Here is a 21,125-nt window from a genome sequence, read left to right as displayed (position 1 = left end):
ATTTATTATTACTCTTAGATTCCTACATGTTTTCTAAAAATCCCACATAATTTCTTAACATTTCTGAGGACAAATTAACCAGACAAAAAATTCCAGTTCCAAAATAATTCCAAGTGTATGCGAGGGTCATTGCCAATGGTTCAAGTTATAATTGAGAGTTAAAAATAAGACAAGTACAATGCCTTTTCATTTAAAATTTTCATTTTTATGTAATCAAATATTGTAGACTTTTCTTTACTAGACATACCAAAAGAAGACAATTCAATATAAACTCTATTGCCACGTAATTGTATTTTTATTCATCTAAAAACTAGGATGTGACAGTAAATTGAAAAAAAAAAGATCAAACCTTTCTTCTTAGGACTGACTTGCCGATTATCACAGCACACACTTTCTAAGGAAAGGAAGAAGGTATACAGCCTGGTGTGCCATCTACACAATTTGTTTTATAAACTATGAGACCTACAACCTTGACTTGAATTATCTTGCACTCCAGGCAAATTACCAAGACACATGCACATAATTTGCCTCAAACTGTTCTAAGTAGGGAAATATTATAGCTAAGTATTAACCTTTTATATGCTGTCTTAGTCATCTAGTGCTGCTATAACAGAAATATCCCAAGTTGGTGGATTTAACAAACAGAAATTTATTTTCTCACAGTTTAGGAGGCTAGAAGTCTGAATGCAGGGAGCCAGCTCTAGGGGAAGGCTTTCTCTCCCTGTTGGCTCTGGAGGAAGGTCCTTGTCTCTTTGAGTTTCTGCTCCTGGGTGATCTTCATGTGGCTTGGATGCATCTCTCTTCCACCATCTCTGCTTCGCTATCTTGCTTGTTTAACCTCTTTCATATCTTAGAAGAGATTAATTTAAGACATACTCTACACTAATCCAGTCTCATTAATGTAACAAAGACAACCCATTCCCAAGTGGGATTAGAACCACAGGCATAGAGTTTAGGATTTACAACACATTTTGGTGTGGGGTGGGGCACGATTCAATCCATAACATATGCCATCGAATATTTTAACAGTAAACAGGCTGAACTGAATTACTTACTAATACAAGCAGCAGAACAATATCAGGGTTATCACATGCACAGGCAATGTGCATTGGTGTCCAAAAATCTTCATCCTGCTGGTTTACGTTGACCCCTCTGTCAATCAGGACCTCCGTAATGAAGGCGTTATCATACCGAGCACACTAAAAAAAGAAAAAAGAAACAAATAGAAAATATAAATTACAATATGGTTTATTCCAAATTTCCAGGGCTAGCAATTTCAGATGACACTCTTGAAAGATAAAAGATGGAACTTAAATGGCAAAAATGTATTCATGTTTCCAACTAACCTTTAAGGAAAGGGTCAAAGTGAGACCTGCCAGGAAATTGAGTCCAGGAACAGTGGAAAGACATAGAGGAGATTAGGCTCAGATTTTAATAAAGGGAAACAAGCATTCCACTCCGTGGGTCCTCTTTATCTGTACATAGAAGTATGAGAACATCTTGGACTTTTCACCAGAATTAGATTTTCAGAATAGAGATTTGAACATATTATTTTCCTGCTCTCAAACAACACGGTATATTAGTCAAAAGAATAAATTCAACCATTTTATTGCCTTTAAGAAAGACCCTTCACAACCTTTCTGCCTTCATCTCTCATCATTCTCATGTGGAGATTTCACCCCACTGGTGTAAGCCTACCAAGCATTCCACAGCATGCTATATTGTGAATGCTAACAATTATAATTAAAGAATCTCCTAACACAGAACTCAATGATCACTTACACTGTATTTTATAAACATTCCTTAATCTACCAAATCAAACTCCCCAGGAACTTATTTTGTCCCTATTTCTAATATACTATTGATGGTTAAAACTTGGATAAATGTCATGTGTATAAGTCAGTGCTGGCTTCATGGACATAGGACCCATGCAACCATGCTTGAAAGAGCTCCACAATTCAGTTTAATGCTCTGCTATGGCTGCCTTAAATTTTAATAATATTTGAAAAGGTGCTGCATTAACTTTGTACTGTGCCCTGCAAATTATGTAGCCAGTCCTTATATAAGTCTTTTTTATATTACTATGCCCGGGTGGCGCAGTGTTTTAAGAGCTCGGCTGCCAGTTCAGTTCCACCAGCTGCTCCTTGGAAACCCTATATGGGGCAAAAGAACTGTCCCATCGGGTCACTACGAGTCAAAATCAACTTGATGGCAACGGGTTTTTTGGAATACACTACCTTAGATCAAATGCCTGCAGGTAAAATTTCTGGGTTGTAAAGTATGTTTGTTTTATAGAATTTAGATGCATAGAAGAGATGGCCCTACCAAAAAGAAGTACCAATCAATAATTCTACCAGAAATACTATCATACAAATTTATTCACCCACTATTGGATGATTACGACATGCAAATATGTGAGATGAACGATAGCTATGTCATAAGGAGGGAAAGGAGGGACCTGGAATACTCTGTTAAAGAGAACCTGCACGACCCATGAGGTCATATGTTATTTGAAGGTGGACTGAGATTAGTTAAAAATGTACATTGTAAACTCTAGGGAAATCATTTTTTAAATTATTAAAAGAAGTATAATTGCTATGCTAAGAGATGAGAGAAAATGGAATCATAAATAATGCTCAATTAAAACCAAAAACCAAACCAAACCCATGTGAGTCAATTCCAACTCATAGAGACCCTATAGGACAGAATAGAATGGCCCCATAAGGTTTCCAACGAGCACCTGCTGGGTTTGAACTGCCAATCTTTTGGTTAGCAGCAGAGCTCTTAACCACTGTGTTACCAGCATTTCTCAATTAAAACCACAGATGACAAAAAAAGAGTGAAAAACAAAGAAAGGAAACAAAGACGAGAGCAACAAATAGAAAACAGTTAAGAATATGGTAGATACTAATCTATACCAAAAAAAAAGAATCTATATCAATGATCACTTTAAATGTGAATGGTCTAAATACACTGAAAGAGAATGTCAGAATACGTTAAAAAAAAAAAAGCCTCAAATGTACGTTGACTACAATTTAGGGCCTAGATCCAATTTCTTTTAGGAAATCCATACGCAAATGATGCCTTATGCTACTCTCTTTATCTTTTTGATAGTTCGCTGCACAATCAACAATAATGTGACCTCCTCCTTTGGTGCCTGTCAAGATGTCATCAACCTGCACCTCAGGAATCCACATTTACAATTCAAAGAGATTTGGCTTTTCAGTGTCTTTCACAAAACCTGAGTTAATGAGACACAGGGTTGAAAGTGGTTCTAGTGAAATCAAGCCCTCTCAAGTGATGTAATTTTCAGAATCACATGTCAGAGGATTATGAATAATAATTTGACAGCAATAAACACCTTCTAATCACACTTGTCTGAGAAGATTATAATGGCCGAGATTCCTGTTACAAAGTTCTTACAATATTATTATTAGGTAGTAAACTGCTAATTCTCCGCAGAAAGAATTTTCTTCACGTCGACAAATTCTTCTCCCAATTCAGATTGTTCTTCTGCGCTGCAACCAATTTCTGGTGAGACTTTACAGCACCAAAAAAAAAAAAATACTGAGCCCCCGCCCTATGCCCCTCAGCAGAAATCTGACACCACCAGTGATGTCCACATGCAGCCTACCCAGGCCCAGTGCCATCTGCAGCCTATAGTCATTCAATCTCCTAGTTTTTTCTTGTCACCATAGTCTCCATCTCAAAATGCCACGGAGGACCAGTTTCATAATTTGTGGGGCCCAGTGCAAAGTGGGCAACTCTGGTGGCATAATGGCTAAGTGCTATGGCTGCTAACCAAAAGGTCAGCAGTTGGAATCCACCAGGCGCTCCTTGGAAACACTATGGGGCAGTTCTACTCTGTCCTATAGGGTTGCTATGAGTCAGAATTGGGTTTGGTTTCTTGTGGTTTTAGTGCAAAGTGAATACGTGGATCCCCTTATTCAAAAACTACTAAGAATTTCAAGATGGTGACAGCAGAGCATTAAACCAAGCATGGGACCTTCTAAGCACTACATGGGGCCATATACCCATGAAGTCAGCCCTGAATTGCCAAGTTTCTTTGATCGGACAGCGTCCCACGTTTCCTCATTCACACACATTACTCTTCCTTCCACTGAACCACTGGAATCCAGTTCATTTTAAATAAACTCTCCTCATGTGAAAATGTTCAGAGAAACTATGTGGAAATCTATCTCCCTGAAAATACCACCTCTCTTGCAGCCTTATCCAGTGTCTCCCACCCGAAAACCAAAAAACTCATTGCCATTTCCCATAGGAAAAAGAAGGACTGCCCCACAGGGTTTCCAAGGAGTGGCTGGTGGATTCAAACTGCTGACATTTTGGTTGGCAGCTGAGCTCTTAATAACTGTGAAAAAGCTTTGACATTTTCTGAGGTCAGTCTGGATTCTTCTAGAAGCACTGCACTTTCAACTTCATGAGCATCTTTTTAGGATTCACTTAATATGCTACCCTTTTCTTCCAATCTAGTCACTCCCCTCATTCATCAAAGACATGGGGTCAATGTTTACAGCTTTCACTTCCATCTGAGTGCCATGAATATACTAAGCACCACTAACTTTGAATTTCCCTTCCTATACCCATGGCTGTCGAGTCGATTACAACTCCTAGCGACCCCACAGGACAGAACAGAACAGCCCCCAAGAGTTTCCAAGGAGCGCCTGGTGGATCTGAACTGCTGACCCTTTGGTTAGCAGCTGTTGCACTTAACTACTATGCCACCAGGGTTTCCTCCCTTCCTATACTGGAGCTCAAAATGTCTTCCCTCCTGGACTCCAGTGAGTTTCATCTACATTTTGCTTCGGCTATGCAGTCCTCCTGATTTGCAAGACCAAATATTTCTCTGAAATATTAACTTCTCATAACCTGACCTATGGTGGCGCAAAGGTTAAGGCACTGGCTGCTAACCAAAAGGTCGGCAGTTAGAATCCACCAGGTGCTGCTTGGAAATCCTATAGTTCTACTCTGTCCTCTATAGGGTCACTATGAGTCTGAATCAACTCGATGGCAACGGGTTTGGTTTTTTGTTTGTTTGTTTGATCTATGACCAAAATCTTCCATTCTACTTTCTAAAAAAAAAAAGTACCATCACAAACTACTCCTTCCTTTAAGCCTATTCAGAGAATTGAGCATATAATCAGGAAATGACAATGAACACTTCTGACACTAAATCAGGAGTTTACAGCTTCTGTGGTAATGCATTCTTTCACTCACTTTTAATTGTTACCAAGCAAAAGTTATAATTCTCGATGCACAAAGTCAGTAAAATGTACATTACTGATTTAGCACAAAAGACTTTGGAAAACACAGAAAGCGAATGGCAAACAAAAGCAAGGTAAAACTTAAAATCTGTTCTATTTTCCCTACTTGTTGGCATCAAGAATATTCCATATGTTTTAATTCTTCTGGTTGGCTAATGAGCATGTCATGAACAACCCTGAAATCTTTCACTCAAAAAATAAAAAATTCAGTATACGCATTTAGTGTTCACATATCAAATTCCACTGTTCATATATGAAAGTTCCCTTTTGCCAGGTTTTTCTGTTTGTTTTATTTTTAATGGGATTGGGTATACTCCAACTTTATTAGGAGTTCTCTTAAAATCTGCATATATTATACTGGAAACTTCCCTGTTCACTTCTCTGCAATGATTCAAGAACCACTGCGGCAGAGTAGACTTGCTAAGGGTTACTAGGACAGCATCCAACTTGATCCAGAAGCCAATTATTGAGTGAATATCATGTGCCAGGTACAGATGCATCTTCTCCATGTCTGGTCCTTACCACGTTCACATAGTAGGCATTGAAAATTGTTAAGGAAAAGGTGTATCACATACACGCTAGAAGAGGAAACGTGAATAACTGTACAGCACACTTCCCTCACTCTAAAAAATAAAATAAAAAAGGAAAGAATAAAAGAAATGAGGAATTCGAATGGTGAGTTTAAGGAATTACAAGATGGGGGTGATAGCTCCTGTTTGAAAGAAAACGGGTAAGTCTCCTGTTAGAAGTTCCATTGAAGATATTCCTTGACAGAGAGGGACGAGTCAGAGAGTGGAGGTGAGGAAGTGAGGATCTCCAGGAGAACAGCACATTCTGAGCCTAAGTACTGAAGGTCCAGCCATGGCAGGCCATTGAGGAATGTCATTGTTGAGTAAGTTAACTGACTAGTTTGGAAGCCACGTAAGGTAGTCCGGCAAAACAACGAAAAGACGTTCAATAGCCCACACTATAAAGACTCAATTACAGCTTCTGTTAAGGGCGTTCCATGGATTATAATGTAACCAAAGCTATGTTCCCAGGAAATTTAATCATATACTGCTATGGTGTGGTTTGGGGAAGAATGAAGAGAGATGGGATAAAGGCTATCACCTGGGAGGCTCATGACGACATAGTGAAGGTAGTTGGCCATACGGTTTAAGTGTTATCCTGGAGAGGTGGCCATTTGTGCAGAAAGGAGGAGACAGAAAAGATAATGTATATACACTTCATTTTGAAAGCAGTTTACAAAGCCTCTCTGTCTAATTATCTATGCAGGTCCCTGGATGTGCAAGCGGCTTGAATCAGACTAACCTGAAGGTTGGTGGTTTGAACTCTGGTTCATCCAGAGATCCAAAGACAACACAGAAAATAGTCCTAGTAATCTGCTTCCATAAGTATTATGGTTGAGAAAACCTCATGGAGCAGTTCTACTCTGTAATACATGGGGGTGGCCATGAGTTGGAATCGACTCAACTGCAAGAGGTTTTCAAATTTTTTTTTAAACTTACCTCTCTACCCGTCTTTCTGTCTGTCTGCCTGTCTGTCTACCACATGGCTTAGGATCCTATCTCTAATTTTCTACAAAGAAAACAAACAAAAAATAATAACAAACACCACTCCCTTATCCCCTTCAAGCTAATCAACATATTTTAAGTTCTTTGGAAGTAGAATATTGATCTAAAATTAGGAGGTAAAGCTCTGATGTCACATGGACCTGGATGCATGATCTAATTCTGCAATAACCAGTTATATCCCTGTGGAAGCTATACAACCATCCCTATTTGCAAATGTCTTAGCTTCTTCATCCATAAAAAGGTAATATTAAAATATAACCTCATATGAATGTTGTGAAAACTAAATGAGATGTTTGGTGAAAAGTGCTGAACATAAAATAGGATCTGACAATTTTAAGTGCAGATAATAAAAATTACTAGGAATAGAAATAACCCCATTGAACAAAAGTAAGAAACAGAGATGTGGGGCAATATTTTTTTTCTTGGAAACTTAATCTTAAAAAATTCTACTACTGAACAACAACAAAGTGTCTCTGAACTTTCCAGCAGCTTTGGGGCTAAGTCAAAAACCAAAACCAAACCCGTTGCCATCAAGTCAATTCCAACTCATAGTGACCCTACAGGATAGAGTAGAGCTGCCCCTTAGGGCTTCCAAGGAGAGGCTAGTGGAATCAAATCGCTGATCTTTTGGTTAGCAGGCAAGCTAAGGACATAAAAGGAAGCAATATGATGTCCAATGGCAATTTGGATTAGCCACAGTGCATTTTTTTGGCCTACGTATATGAATTCTCAGGGATTCAGAAAACATTTCTACAACCATACAGAAAGAGAAAGAGAGATGTATATCAGTAGCAAAATTAATTTAAATTTGTTGAAATTTCCCCGAATTTTTGACATCGCTCTGATATCAAAGAAATCAGGAACTTCTATATGGTTCTTTGTATTCACCACCAATGCCATGGGCCACCCTTTCAGCCGGTGCTTTGATCTGTGCAAAATTACTTCAGCTTCTTTGTCACTGTCTCATATTGGCAGGTCATATTTATCATAGTGCCATCTTGAATGTGCTTCTCATCATTCCTGCTTTTCAAGTATCTGCTGTCTAGTAAATACACTCCAGTTATCTTGCCACAGATAAAAGACCTAAAATACTCTGAATTGAATCATATTTACTATTTCCACCTGCATCTCAAACAGCAGTACCTTCCTGCCAACTGAACCAGACTCTAAGATAAGACATTCTAGAGAAATCCAGATGTGCACCTCTGATGCACATCCAGGAATTTTAAAATCTTAATAATAATGGTTGTCCTTCCAAGGAATGTCAACTGCCCTTCAGCTGAGGCTGGTTTGCATAATTCTAAATGACGAAAATTTTACTAAGTAACTCTACATCCCAGGCACTCTGTATATAAAGTTGAATGACACAGTAACTACTCTTGAAAAATATACAAAAGGAGGAGGAAGAACCGTCTGGAAACAGATCATTTCAACTCAGTGTGCCAGGTTCTGTGACTGAGAATATTCACAGTATTCTGTGGAGTCACAGGAAAGGGTACCTAACACAGCCTGTTAAGAATTGGACAACAAGAGATGGTAACATAGGAGCTGTGGTAGAATTCTTGCCATCCATGCAGGAGGCTCGGGTTTGATGCAAGGGCAATCACCACCCATCTGTCAGTGGAAGCTTGCTCCATGCTATGATGCTGAAGAGGTTTCAGGGAAGCTTCCAGACTAAGATGGACTACAAAGGACCAGGAAAAAAGAACTGGCAACCTACTTCTGAAAACAGGCTAGTGAAAACCCTATGGATCACCAAACAATCATGGGGATGGCACAAGTCTGGACAGCGTTTCATTCCCTAGTGTAAGTCAAGAGGCCATCTTAAGGGCAGCTAACAACAACAACAACAAACATAGGAGCCAAGTCTGGAGGGTTAGGAGGTAAGCAGATGGGAGGGTATGAGACATTCATACATCCAATAATTACATAACTACTCACTGAGGACCTACTATGTGGCCAGCACTGCAGTAAGCCAGAGGGCTGGTGCTCTGATCTAGATATTACCCCTACACTAACAGCTCACATTCAAGTGAGCTTACTTTCAAGTCGAAAGAGAGCTGAAATGGGAAGCATGGGGCTACCACAGGCTATGGGGCCATCTTGAAGGAGCACCCAAAAAACAGGAAACAGCATAAATAATATTGAGGAATGAAATAGCCATTTGAGGAATTGTAAGTCATTTGGCATGTCAACAGAGTAAAATAAATAATTGTAATTGCTTAAGGGAGGCATTTTTTAAGCAGACGACTTTCAGCTGAGACCTAACGGACAATCTTTCTTGGCACAACATTCCAGATTCTCCTAGAAATGATTGTGCCAGATGTTCCAAAGCTGCTAAGGGGCAAAGTTCCACAAGGAGAGGCTGTGATATATTCCTCACCCATCTGCCACTTACTCTGTCAATAAACCAAAAACTAAACCCGCTGCCCTCAGGTTGATTCCGACTCAGACAACCCCACGTGTTTCAGAGAAGAAATGCACTCTATAGGATCTTCAGTGGCTGTCATCTTAAGGAAATGAATCCTGGTGAAACAATGATAAAGCACTCGACTGCTAACAGAAACATCAGTGGTCAAACCCACCAGCTACTCCGCAGGAAGAAAGACCTGGCAATCTGCTCCCACAAACACTTCAGCCTAGGAAACCATATGGGGCAGTTCTATCTTGTGCTATAGGGTCACTATGAGTCAGAATCAACTCGAAGACACTGCAACAGCAACAATCTTATGGAAGTAGATTGCCAGGCCTTTCTTTTACAACACTGCTGGGTGGAATCAAAGTGCCAACCTTTTGGTTAGTAGTCAATAAAGGGTCTGAGAGTTTAATAAACCCATTTTGTCCCATTGTTGCAGAGATATAAAAAAAAAAAAACTACCTGGTAAATTCACTAGGGAAATTTCTATAATTTGATACTGAATGAAACAGCCCTGTATGGTGTATTCTCTCAGAAACTGAAATCCTGATCTCTGGTTTCTGGTGGTATTCTAAGAATTTTGACAATTTGCTCTTCTATTACCCTTTTACCCCATAAGTCACGCATGTGGGCAGACAAAATTAAAATGTGCTCTTAGTGCTGATCTAGTGCCCCGGTTATCACGCGATATTCAGTTGGATATTACAACAATGATGTAAAATCCTCAAATGCAGACTCCCAAGTTACAAATGCCATAGTCCTCACGGATCAGTCCAGAGAAATGTTGGATATAAAAATGCAAAGTCCAGTCAGAAATTTGAATCTTAAATCACATCCTTGAAAAGACTTCAAGGAGCCCATTATTTGTAGTTCATGGCAACTCCAGGTCCTTCTTTCCAGCGGACTACAACTTGCTGCAATCTCTGACCCTCAGACATCAGGAGAAGTCTCCAACACTCTTTCTCTCTCTCATTCACATCATCCTACCTCCTCCATCTTGCTCCTTCCCTTGTCTCCCTGCCTCCCGCTGCACCTTCCTCTACAGACATCACCCCACATCATATGCCCTAAGCAGGAACAGCCCCTAGGGAAGGTGTCGCTTCTTCCTCATTGACTTATTTCCTTGCTGGACTTTACCCTTACAGAAACTGCCCTTTCTCTTTGAAGAAAGAAAGAAGAGGGAAAAGGTAAAGAGCCCAGATGTTCTGGCACAGGCGGGAAGGTCAGTGGTCAACTTTCATATATTGATTTTGGTTTGTTTGTTTATTCCTTACACCTATACAACGTTTGACATAAGGCATTTCTTTAGACATTTTCTCTAAAAAAAAAAAAGAGTCCTAATATTCTGCCTCTGTTCAAAATATAATATTCTCTGCTTGATTTCCAAGACACTAAGCTATTGAACCACCTTTACTGTAGTAAGTAGCTAATTATCTCTTTAATATAAAGCTCCTGAGATTTTAAAGAAGTTTATACTGAAGTTCAAAAAGAAGCCAAATATACAGCACCATATTTTCTTATAAAAGTTGAAAAGACATTAAAACACTTAAAATTCAATATTCTTAAAAAAGTAGGATTTTTAAATTAGTTTATTTTATGAAATATACATGATTATTATTTAAATCATTCAAGCATCACTCAAAACAAAGGTAAAAATTAAAAAGCCCTGTGTCCGTCCCCCAGTGTGAGGCACTGTTAAAAATTTCTTCTGCAGCCCTCAAGATATTTTCTTTGCTATTGCTATCTCTCTACCTTTCTGTCTGTCTATATCTATTTGTTTAATTATACTATATGTACTATTTTCTAACATACTTTTGTCATTTACTAATATAAAACCAAAAAACCAAATCCATTGCCATCGAGTCGATTCCGACTCATAGCGACCCTGTATGTCTTGGACAAATTTTCACATCTGTTGTTGTTGTTAGGTGCCCTGGAGTCAGTCCTCACTCACAGTGACCCTGTGCACAACAGAAACAAACACTGCCTGGTCTTGCACCGTTCTCAAAATTGTTGTCACGTTTGAGCCCATTGTTGCAGCCACTGTGTCAGTCCATCTCATTGAGGGGCTTCTTCTTTTTCGCTGACCCTCTATCTGTTGTAGCTCACTATTTTTAACAGTTTTTTGGAAGTTCACTGTCGAAATGGCTAACTCCATTTAAAATTACTATCTACTTGATGAAAGAGTGTTTCTTCCTTTCAATGTATTTCACTTAAGCTTCACTCTGGTCTGTTGCTGTCATAGCTCATAATTAATAGAGGCTGTATTTCATGCCCCATTCAAGAGGGTTGTGTTACCATTAGAAGCTCCTTGCCAACTGCTCATCTATAAAAGATCATAATATAAAACCTGTGATGACAATTTAGCTCAGCTCATGTGGACTCCATACACATCATCATTTCTTCCAAAGAGCTAAATCTGAGTTTACTTCTATATTAGCCTCAAGAGACTAAATCCTTGGTTGCAGCGTTGTTTCCTTTCTGTCATTTTTCCTCTCTACCTGCCACAGTAAGGAGCCCTGGTGGCACAAAGGTTAAGCACTTGACTGATAACCGAAAGGTTGGCAATTCCAACTGCCCCCTACCAGTTCCAGGGGAAAGAAGACCAAGCAACCTGTTTCTGTAAAGATTATAGCCTATGGGATAATCCTGCTCTGTCACATGGGGTCACTATGAGTCAAAAATCAAATCCACGGCACCTAACAACAACAACCTATCACAGTACCTCCCACAAAAACAAAAAACAAAAAAAATCTGTTGCCTTCAAGTCGATTCCGACCCACAGTAACCCTGTAGGGAGGCACAAATTCTGTAATGAATGGAAAGTAAACAGACAAATTAAATGTCGTTGTCAAAAATTTATTAGAAAGAAGACAGAACAGAAGATTTTATCTGGCCAAAAATATTAAATCCTGTTTCTAAAATATCTACCTATGAAACTATGGCAATTTTTAATTTCCAACATAAAAGTTCTTGTGGCACTTCTAAGAGAGATGCCTTACAGAAAGCCATACTTGGAGTGATGTACTCAATGGATAATAACTGAGTTAAACAAAACTCTGGGAAATCTCAGCAATTTCCATAGCTTATTCTTGATGCCCCACAAACAATGCTGCCTTTAGCTCAAAGGCATGCATCTAAGAATATATAATTAGAGCTTGAGCACTGCGAAAACATCAGGCCTCATAACATGGATGCCCAAAAGGTGGGGGAAGAGCAAAGCTACTCGCACTTGACATTTTAGATGGCTAAATTGCCTTTTTCAGTACCTAAGTCATTTTAAAACCCTGCAATTTTGTCTCTCTGGCAACCTGTAATTTTTCATTTATTTTTATTTACTCTGTAAGCCCAGGAAAGAGAAGACATTGGCACTGAGCAAACAGTCCTTCAGCTGTACCCAGGCTTTCCTGTATACATTACAGGTCCACAGTCCCTTATATCTGATCTTCACAACCTACGTATAGCAATAAAAAATGCAACGTATTTGCACCGTACTTGAGAGTTGAAGTGTTTCACATCTTCCTTATAACTTTAATCTTCTCATTGTTTTGTTCTCCTGACTCTACTATTTATGAATCTTTACACTGTTACCTGGAACTGAATTACCAAAGAGTTCCTTATATCCTTAGATCTCATTCATTCATTCACTGTATAGCATGTATTTACTAAGCATCAGGTGCTAAAAATATAAAGCTATCCGAGACAGTCACTAATCTTGAAAATTCAGTCTAACCCATTTGCTGTCAAGTCGATTCCACCTCATAGACACTACAGGCCAGAGCAGAACTGCCCCGTAGGGTGTCCAAGGCTGTAATCTTCTCAGAAGCAGACTGCTACACTTTTCTCCCATGGAGCGGCTGGTGGGTTCAAACCACCGACATTTCGGTTAGCACCTGGGAGCTTAACCGATGTCCCACCAGAGCTCCTAAATTCAGTCTAGCAGAGAGAAAAAGCACGTAATCCATTAATTATAATCCTTCCTGACAAGTTCTCTGGCAGAAGCAAGGATCATGTGCTATGAGAGCTTGGATAAAAGAGTACGTGTGTCCAGGAGGATCAGCGAAGATTTCAAAACTGATCCCTGAAGGCAGCTGAGCGGTCTCATCATTTTCCTCCTCGAGTATCATCTGCTTATATCTCTCCCAGGTCTGCTATAATCACTGAAATCTCTAGTGAAGTTGATATTCTAGTAGTGAGCCACAGGAAATAATCGGGTGATGACAGTAAGTGCTATAGAGAATGACAAGAAAGAAGAAAAACAAATAATGGGATGAAAGTTGGGTTGGCTGTGAGGTGGCGGTGATGGATTACTGTATCACATAGCGTAAGCCAGGGAAGTCTGTTCTGTTGAGATGATAGTGAGCTGAGATCCAAAGCAAGCAAAGGAATGAGCCATGTGGCTATGGGGGCAGGAATGTTCCAGGTGGAAATAACAGCAAGAGCCCACATGGCAGGACCATGGTCAGCATGTCTAGAAAACTGCAAGCAGCCAGTGTGGCTGGTGCAGAGAGAGCAAGAGGGGGATTAGCCAAGGCAGATGACAGAGGCAATGAGGTGAGTGGGCTGGCAAAGGTCATGCAGGGTGGTAGGCAGGACTTTGGATATTGATCTGAGTAAGAAGAGAAGTTATTAGAACATTTGGGAAGTTATTTTTAGATACAGGAGTGATGTGATCTGGCTGCTGTGTGGGAAAAAGATTATAGGGTAGGTAACTATGGGGCCTGGGGGACTACTGATGAAGCTATTTATCCAGGGGAAAAGAGACTATGGTTTAGGACAGGGTGGTAGCTATTGAGAGATGACAGGCAGTGGCTTTCTGGCTGTGTTTTGAAGGTCACAAGAGCAAGGACGCATTATATAGATTGTCTTCTCTCTCACTCTCTTTCTCCCTTTCTCTCGCTCTCTCCTTTTTCCCTCTGAAACATATACACATGTAAAGACCCAGTAATATGCATCCCTGATAGAATCCAAAAGAATGAACCTGATTTGTTCGCAGAAAACATCTGTCTTTGACCAATGAAACTGAAGTGATCATTTGTTCTCTGAAGAACTTAACACTTTGCTGGTATTACTGAAGGATTTATGGTGGAAAGAAGACAGTATTTATGGCCAGAAGACCAGAGTTCATGCTCCAATGCTATATGATATCTATATGGTATATATAGATATACGAATTGGCTGAGTTGATTAATCCTTCTGAATCTCAGTTCCCTAACTAGGAAAATAACAGGCACATTCTTGACCACACAAGAGTTACTATGAGCATAAAAAGTTGTATGAAAATGCATTTTAGGCAATATAACATATACAATGGAATGCATTATATACTGTTCTGATCAATATCTAACGCACCTAAAGCACGTCATATGGTTTAAACGTTATTTTCGTATGTATATCATCACAATGAATACTTTGACATAGTGTTCATTACAGTAAATAATTTGAGGATGATAGCCCAGATAACCTCCATTTCACAGATGGAAAAAAATGAGCCTCAGTGAGCTTAAACGCTCCTTCAGACATACAGAAAAAGGTAAGTGTATATTATGTATACACATGAAAAGGAAAGGGTGAAAGCAACTGTCATGTGGTCTGATTCTCTCCCAACTGCCTTCCGAGTGGGGGAAGAAGGAGAGAGGTGGACATTCCCAAGGAAAGAAGGCAGATGGTCTGGCCTGAACTCCTTGTAAATTCCTTGTAAATTCACTTCCTTGTAAACAGACTAATAATATTGTCCATGAAGTGAATGCTTATCTTTGGAAGGCACTTATCAGCATGTCCCTGACCTAAGATCGTTTGTCATGAGCAAACCTATGATCTAGGTATTGATGAAGCATGGTTCCTTGGAAAACATAATGTAAGCCCTATAATGATCTGAGTATAAAATGGAAAGGTTTGATAATGAAAACGTTCCAGAGAGGGAAAAGTTACTCTGGAAATCTCTCTTTTATTTATTTTTATCTCCATCAATGCTGAGGAATAACTGCCTACATTCTTTGACAAACAGTCATGTCTCCATATCCTTGTCTGACGGGTCACTTGGGTCTTTGGTATCAAACCAGTTGCCATCAAGCTGATTCTGACTCACAGTGACTCCACAGGACAGAGTAGAACTGCCCTTAGGGTTTCCAAGGAGTAGCGGGTAGATTTGAACTGCCGACCTTCTGTTTAGCAGCTAATCACTTAACCACTGCACCACCAGGGCTCCTGGGCCTTTGGTAGGTACTCATTTCTCAACATTCAGTTGTTCGAAGCCGGCAAATTAGAATTACTGGAAATATTTTAAAATCTCAGTGTTTAGACTACAGCCTAGAAAAATTAAATCAGAATTTCTTGGTTGGAACTTAGGTTGTGACTCAGACGTCAGTACTGTTATAGCACCCCAGGTGAATTTAATGTCAGCAGAGGTTGAAAACCAGTCAATATTAAGTAGGTTCTGATTAACTGAGTGCATGACTGTAATTTGTCATAATGAGAAGAAATCAATCATTTTTTTTTTTTTTTGACCTTGGTTACCAAAGAAACAAAACAAACCCATTGCATCAAGTCAGTTCTGACAACTACTCCATAGTGTTTTCTTGGCTTTAATCTTTATGGAAGCAGATCACCAGGCCTTTTTTCCATGGAGCTACTGGGTAGGTTGGAACCACCAACCTTTAGATCAGCAGTCAAATGCAAATTATTTGTGCTACCCAGGGAACAGGTCCAACCCACTGCCGTCAAGTTAAATTAGGTTTTTATGTTATGTAAATTTTGGTATTCATTAAAGTTAAATTCTAATCTTTACATTAATCCTAAAGACCACTAAATTGATTCTCTGTTGACTTTTTCTTATACTTAGTTTTTCCAGGTAAGCGAACCAGAAAAAAAAAGTTTGCACATGAAACTAATATAATATTGCTTTATCTCTTTATATACTTATTTGTCTATTCCCTTGGGAACCCTAGTGGTGTAGCGGTTAAGAGCTACAGCTGCTAACCAAAAGGTCAGCAGTTCAAATCCACCCAGGTGCTCCTTGGAAACTCTATGGGGCAGTTTCACTCTGTCCTATAGGGTTACTATGAGTTGGAATCCACTCCACAGCAATGGCTTCTTTTTTTTTTTTTTTCCTATTCCCTTATTCCCTGCTTAACTTCCAAAAGAATATAAGGTAGGCTTAATTCACATTTATATGAGCCAGGCCACCAGTGGAGTTGAGTCAAAGTTGACTGGAACAAAAAAGGACAACTCATACAAGTAAAAGAAAGGATGGCTGCCTAATACTGTATAATTGATAAAATATTATTTTACTTACTTATTGAACACTAGTCATTTTCAAAAGCCTTTGCTATAGGGCAGGGACTGTAACCCCATTTGTTAAAGACTGTTTACAAACTTTGGTGCAGTAATTAATAAATATGGCAGCTCATTAGCCATGCTTGCTCATTTGAAACACATCGTTTTTCTATCCATCATCTGTCAGATGTACATTTTGCTACAGAGTTCTGAGTCTGTAATTTAACGCCCTTTTCCTTGGTGACACCACACTTTCGCATTGATCACCCCACTTCTTACCAGATGGAGTAAGGATCCTCCCGAGGACACAGGAGTGTGAGGATCGGCCCCCTCCTTCAGTAGACGAAGGACTGTAAGAATGAAAGACAATAAAGGAGTTACAGCAAACCTTTACTCCACAGCCTGAACTAAAAGTTGTAGCATTTCATTCATTCATAAAATGCAAACGACCCATGAAAGCCAAAGAGAAAGTAATAATTAGCTTGTGACATTATTTCATGTGTTAATGAATGATCTGGAGCCCTGGAGGTGCAGCAGTTAAGAGTTTGGCTGTTAACCAAGAGGTCGACAGTTCGAATCCACCGCTGCTCTTTGGACACCTTATGGGACAGTTCTACTCTGTCCTAGGGGGTCGCTATGAGTCAGAATCGACTCAATCGCACAGGTTTGGATTTTTGTGTTTTTTTTCAATTTTTATCGTGCTTTAAGTGAAGTTTACAAATTAAGTCAGTCTCTCATATAAAAATTTATATACACCTTGCTATATACTCCTAATTGCCCTCCGCCTAATGATAGCCTGCTCCTTCCCTCCACACTCTCTTTTCGTGTCCATTCCACCAGCTTCTAACCCCCTCTGCCCTCTCATCTCCCCTCCAGACAGGAGATGCCAACATAGTCTCAAGTGTCTACTTGATCCAAGAAGCTCATTCTTCACCAGCATCTTTTTCTATCCCATCGTCCAGTCCGATCCTTGTCTGAAGAGTTGGCTTTGGGCACGGTTCCTGCCCTGGGCTAACAGAGGCCTGGGGGCCACCCATGACCACCAGGATCCTTCTAGTTTCAGTCAGGCCATTAAGTCTGGTCTTTTAGGAGAATCTGGGGTCTGCGTGGGTTTCCGTTTTTTTAATGAATGGACATTTAGTAACCTTTCCCTTTGTACCAAACTTGCTCCTCAGTTTGGAACTATGATCACTTACTACAGTCACACGGATTATTAAAAAAGCAGAGCAAGTTTTTAGTTTTTTTGTTTCTACAGGTCCAGTTCGTACACCCTTCACGGAACAAAGAAAGAAAAAATAAAGTACTGGATTGATGTGGTAATTAGGTCACTAGATTTTTATGTTTTAGGCTCCTTAGGAAGCATTGGTTTAAAACAACTAAAGTTTACATTTTGCAAATTAAACCTGTGTCCGTAGGCAGGCTACCCCTTGGCAGTGTTTCCACCACTCTCATGAAACACTATGGGACAAAGTCGTTTACGTCTAAATTAGCAATGTCAAATGAATCAACATCTATACCAATCATCAGAATAAATGCACAGTCGGCAGGTGACCTCTGTTTCCGCTTGAACAGCAAAGGTGAATTCCGTAGGAAATGGAATGCCACAGGGCATGAAGCAATTGATGGTGTTACACCCCCTGCTCCTCAAAGAGGAAACATCAGACAAGCCCTGACAGAAAGGTTCTTGGTTCCGCGAGGCACTATCGTTGTTTCCACTGTGTTAATCACATATCATAGTTTTAATAAAAAGCCACTAATGCATTTTCCACTCAAAAATACAATCAAATCAACACTTTTATTTTATTATAAAACACAGCTACACAGATGGTCACAGATTCAAATGATTAGTTCATGGAGACATGTTGTCTTTTTTCCTAAATGTCTCCTTAACCTGAAATGTCACGTCACTTGAATAGACCTTTTTTTTTTTTTTTTAGTGGCACCCTGATTCTTTTATGTGTTACAATATCTAGCGTCCCACCATCTTCTCCAACTCTCACTTTATGTCACAGAAGAGATTAATGGTCTGGGTGGACACTGTTATTCCTGCAAAGCTTTCTCTCCAAGAGGGCCACCCTCTTTCACGATGGGTGCCGTGGGTTTGACAGGGAGACAGGTCTTCCATTGTGTCAGTCAGGCCAGTTAAACCCATGCTGTGGGCCAATATGGTGAAAGCAGCCACAACCCCACATCCAGCCCAGAGTGCTCTCTTCACAGCTTTTCTTTATCCACAGCGTCCCTTTGTTCAAATCCCTCTTCCCAAAGAAATCAGACACATTTCTGTTCTCTTTGAGCAAGAACACTTGGCCTGACTCCTTGGATCTTACAACCTATTCTCTTTAGGTCTCTCCTAAGCAGAAGTTCCTGAACGGAGGCATTTCCACATCTATTCATTTACCAATGACTTCCATTTGGCAAGGCTTTTTCTTCAATGAAGGATTTAATTCTTTTTCATAAACTAACATCTGCTCATGTTTGGTAGTTTGTTACAAGAATTTATCAGTGGTGGCAACCTTTCACGATAAACTGCAATCTGACATCATGTCCCGCATTTGTCTGCTTGCTGGTTACATCTTTCTCTCATTAGGAAAAAAATCTGTGTTGTTCTTTCTTTCTTGTTCTTCTCTGTATTTCTAGGAACCATTCTGTGGTGTGGTCTGTAGATGCTTCTCTCTTCCTAACTATCCATCCATTTACTGTCTATCTGTCTACCTACCCACCTATTCACCCATCCATCCATCATCCATCCATCCATCCATCATCTGTCTGTAATAAATTAACACATCTCTTGATTCCTCACTTATTTTTCACCCTTAACATTTAAAGCCCATTCAAGTCAACAAAAAATTTAAAAATATGTTTACCAATGGTTTATTCAGAAAATAAACGGCACTTTTACCCTAACATACATAGTTTTAGCAAATGAAATGATTCATCTTGAACTAACTACTCATATTTTCACACAAATAAAGTGTGCCAGCTATGTTGGTTTGTGAACCACTTCCTCCCTCTCCCCCTTCAAGGTATTTTCATAAGCATGCTGGGATGCTATGCTAATTTTTTTAGAGCAAATTGTAAAAAAAAAGAAAATTGGCATAGTGGCACTTGTGAAAATACCAGGAGGAAAGGGAGCGGTTGGCAAACAAACACAGAAGGTGTGTGTTATTTGCATAAAAGTATAATAATAGCTACATAGTGTTTTACAGTCTCCAAATCTTTTGCACAAGTGTCATCTCACTACAAATGTATAAATATAGTGTAAGGTAGATTGTATTACATTAGTTAAATATTAAATAAAATACCGTCAGGGTCTTAGGCAGAATTCACTATACGTAGGCGTAGTGGTTAAATGCTACGGCTGCTAACCAAAGGGTCGGCAGTTCAAATCCACCAGGCGCTCCTTGGAAACTCTATGGGGCGATTCTACTCTGGCCTATAGGGTCACTATGAGTCAGAATCGACTCGATGGCATTGGGTTGGGTCAGGGAGTTTTACATGCTATGAATCAGTAAATGTTAGCTATAGTCCAAGGCCTGGCTCCACTGATTGCAACATGTGTATGCCGGTAAAGCTTCTACACCTCTCTACCCTTCAGTTTTGTCAGTAAAATAATGGGCAATTATCAGTCCCACCTCACAGGATTATTGTCAGAGTTAAATGAGATAGCTTATGTAGCAGCTTACCGTGCTTCCTGGCACTCTGTAAGTATCACTAAATGTTTTCCATTAGCAAAACTGCTATAAAAAAAGAAAACCAAGCCCATTGCCATCAAGCCGATTCCAACTCATAGCTACTGTACAGGACAGAGCAGAACTGACCCATAGGGTTTCAAGGAGTGGCTGATGGATTCGAACTCCTGACCTTTTGGTGAACAGCCATAGCACTTAACCACTGGGTCCCGATTGCTATAATTAATAAAAACTCATGATATTGTAATAATAGAATCCATAATTTAAGGCTAACTCTAAACTTCTCAAACTCTCTGATTCCCCTAAGACTATGGCCCTAAGACACCCTTCTGAGCTGGAACTGAAGCCATTCCCAGAGACCAATTTCCAGCCAAACAACAGACAGGCCCAGAAAATAAACAAAAACACCTGAGAGGAACGTGCTCCTTAGAACAATCAATTATATGAGATCGAAAGGGCAACATTTGCCCAAAAGCAAAGATGAGAAGGCAGGAAGGGATAGAAAACCAGGACAAAAGAAAACGGGGAACCTAGGATGGAAATGGGGACAGTGATGACACATTGTGGGGAATAAAACCAAGGTCGTGGAACACTTTATGCACAAACTATCGAATGGGAAACTAATTTTCTAAGCTTTTACCTAATGCACGATAAAAATTAAAAAAAAAAAAAAAACTCTGATTATTAACCGTTGCATTTAAATTTAGAATACAAGCAATGCAATTTTAGCAATATCCTTTTGAAGGATTAGTGTGCAATTTACCAAACAGGAAAAGGGGGACAGATCTTTGAAGAGAAAATGAACCAAGGCAAAGGAAAACGATGAGTGTGGGTGACACGAATACTCTCTTATGACTGTGGAATGAGTTTATTTTGGAAGAACCTG

At 39.6% G+C, this 21,125-nt stretch overlaps 1 protein-coding gene across 5 annotated transcripts in view; it reads right to left on the bottom strand.

Moving 5' to 3' along the window:
• MYO16 (myosin XVI) overlaps positions 1-21,125 on the bottom strand; it is a 733,911-nt gene that overhangs the window by 497,953 nt on the left and 214,833 nt on the right. For all 5 annotated transcript variants that reach the window (XM_049867507.1, XM_049867511.1, XM_049867508.1 and 2 more), the window contains exons 3-4: positions 16,830-16,900; positions 1,056-1,199 (exon numbers count right to left, since the gene is read on the bottom strand). In XM_049867507.1, the coding sequence (XP_049723464.1) occupies positions 1,056-1,199; positions 16,830-16,900 (215 nt within the window). The remainder of the gene's footprint in view (positions 1-1,055; positions 1,200-16,829; positions 16,901-21,125) is intronic.

The sequence above is a fragment of the Elephas maximus genome, chromosome 23 (genome assembly GCF_024166365.1).
Source record: "Elephas maximus indicus isolate mEleMax1 chromosome 23, mEleMax1 primary haplotype, whole genome shotgun sequence".
Taxonomy (NCBI): domain Eukaryota; kingdom Metazoa; phylum Chordata; class Mammalia; order Proboscidea; family Elephantidae; genus Elephas; species Elephas maximus.
Note: the sequence above shows the minus strand (reverse complement) of the source record. Positions and strands in the feature narration are given on the sequence as shown.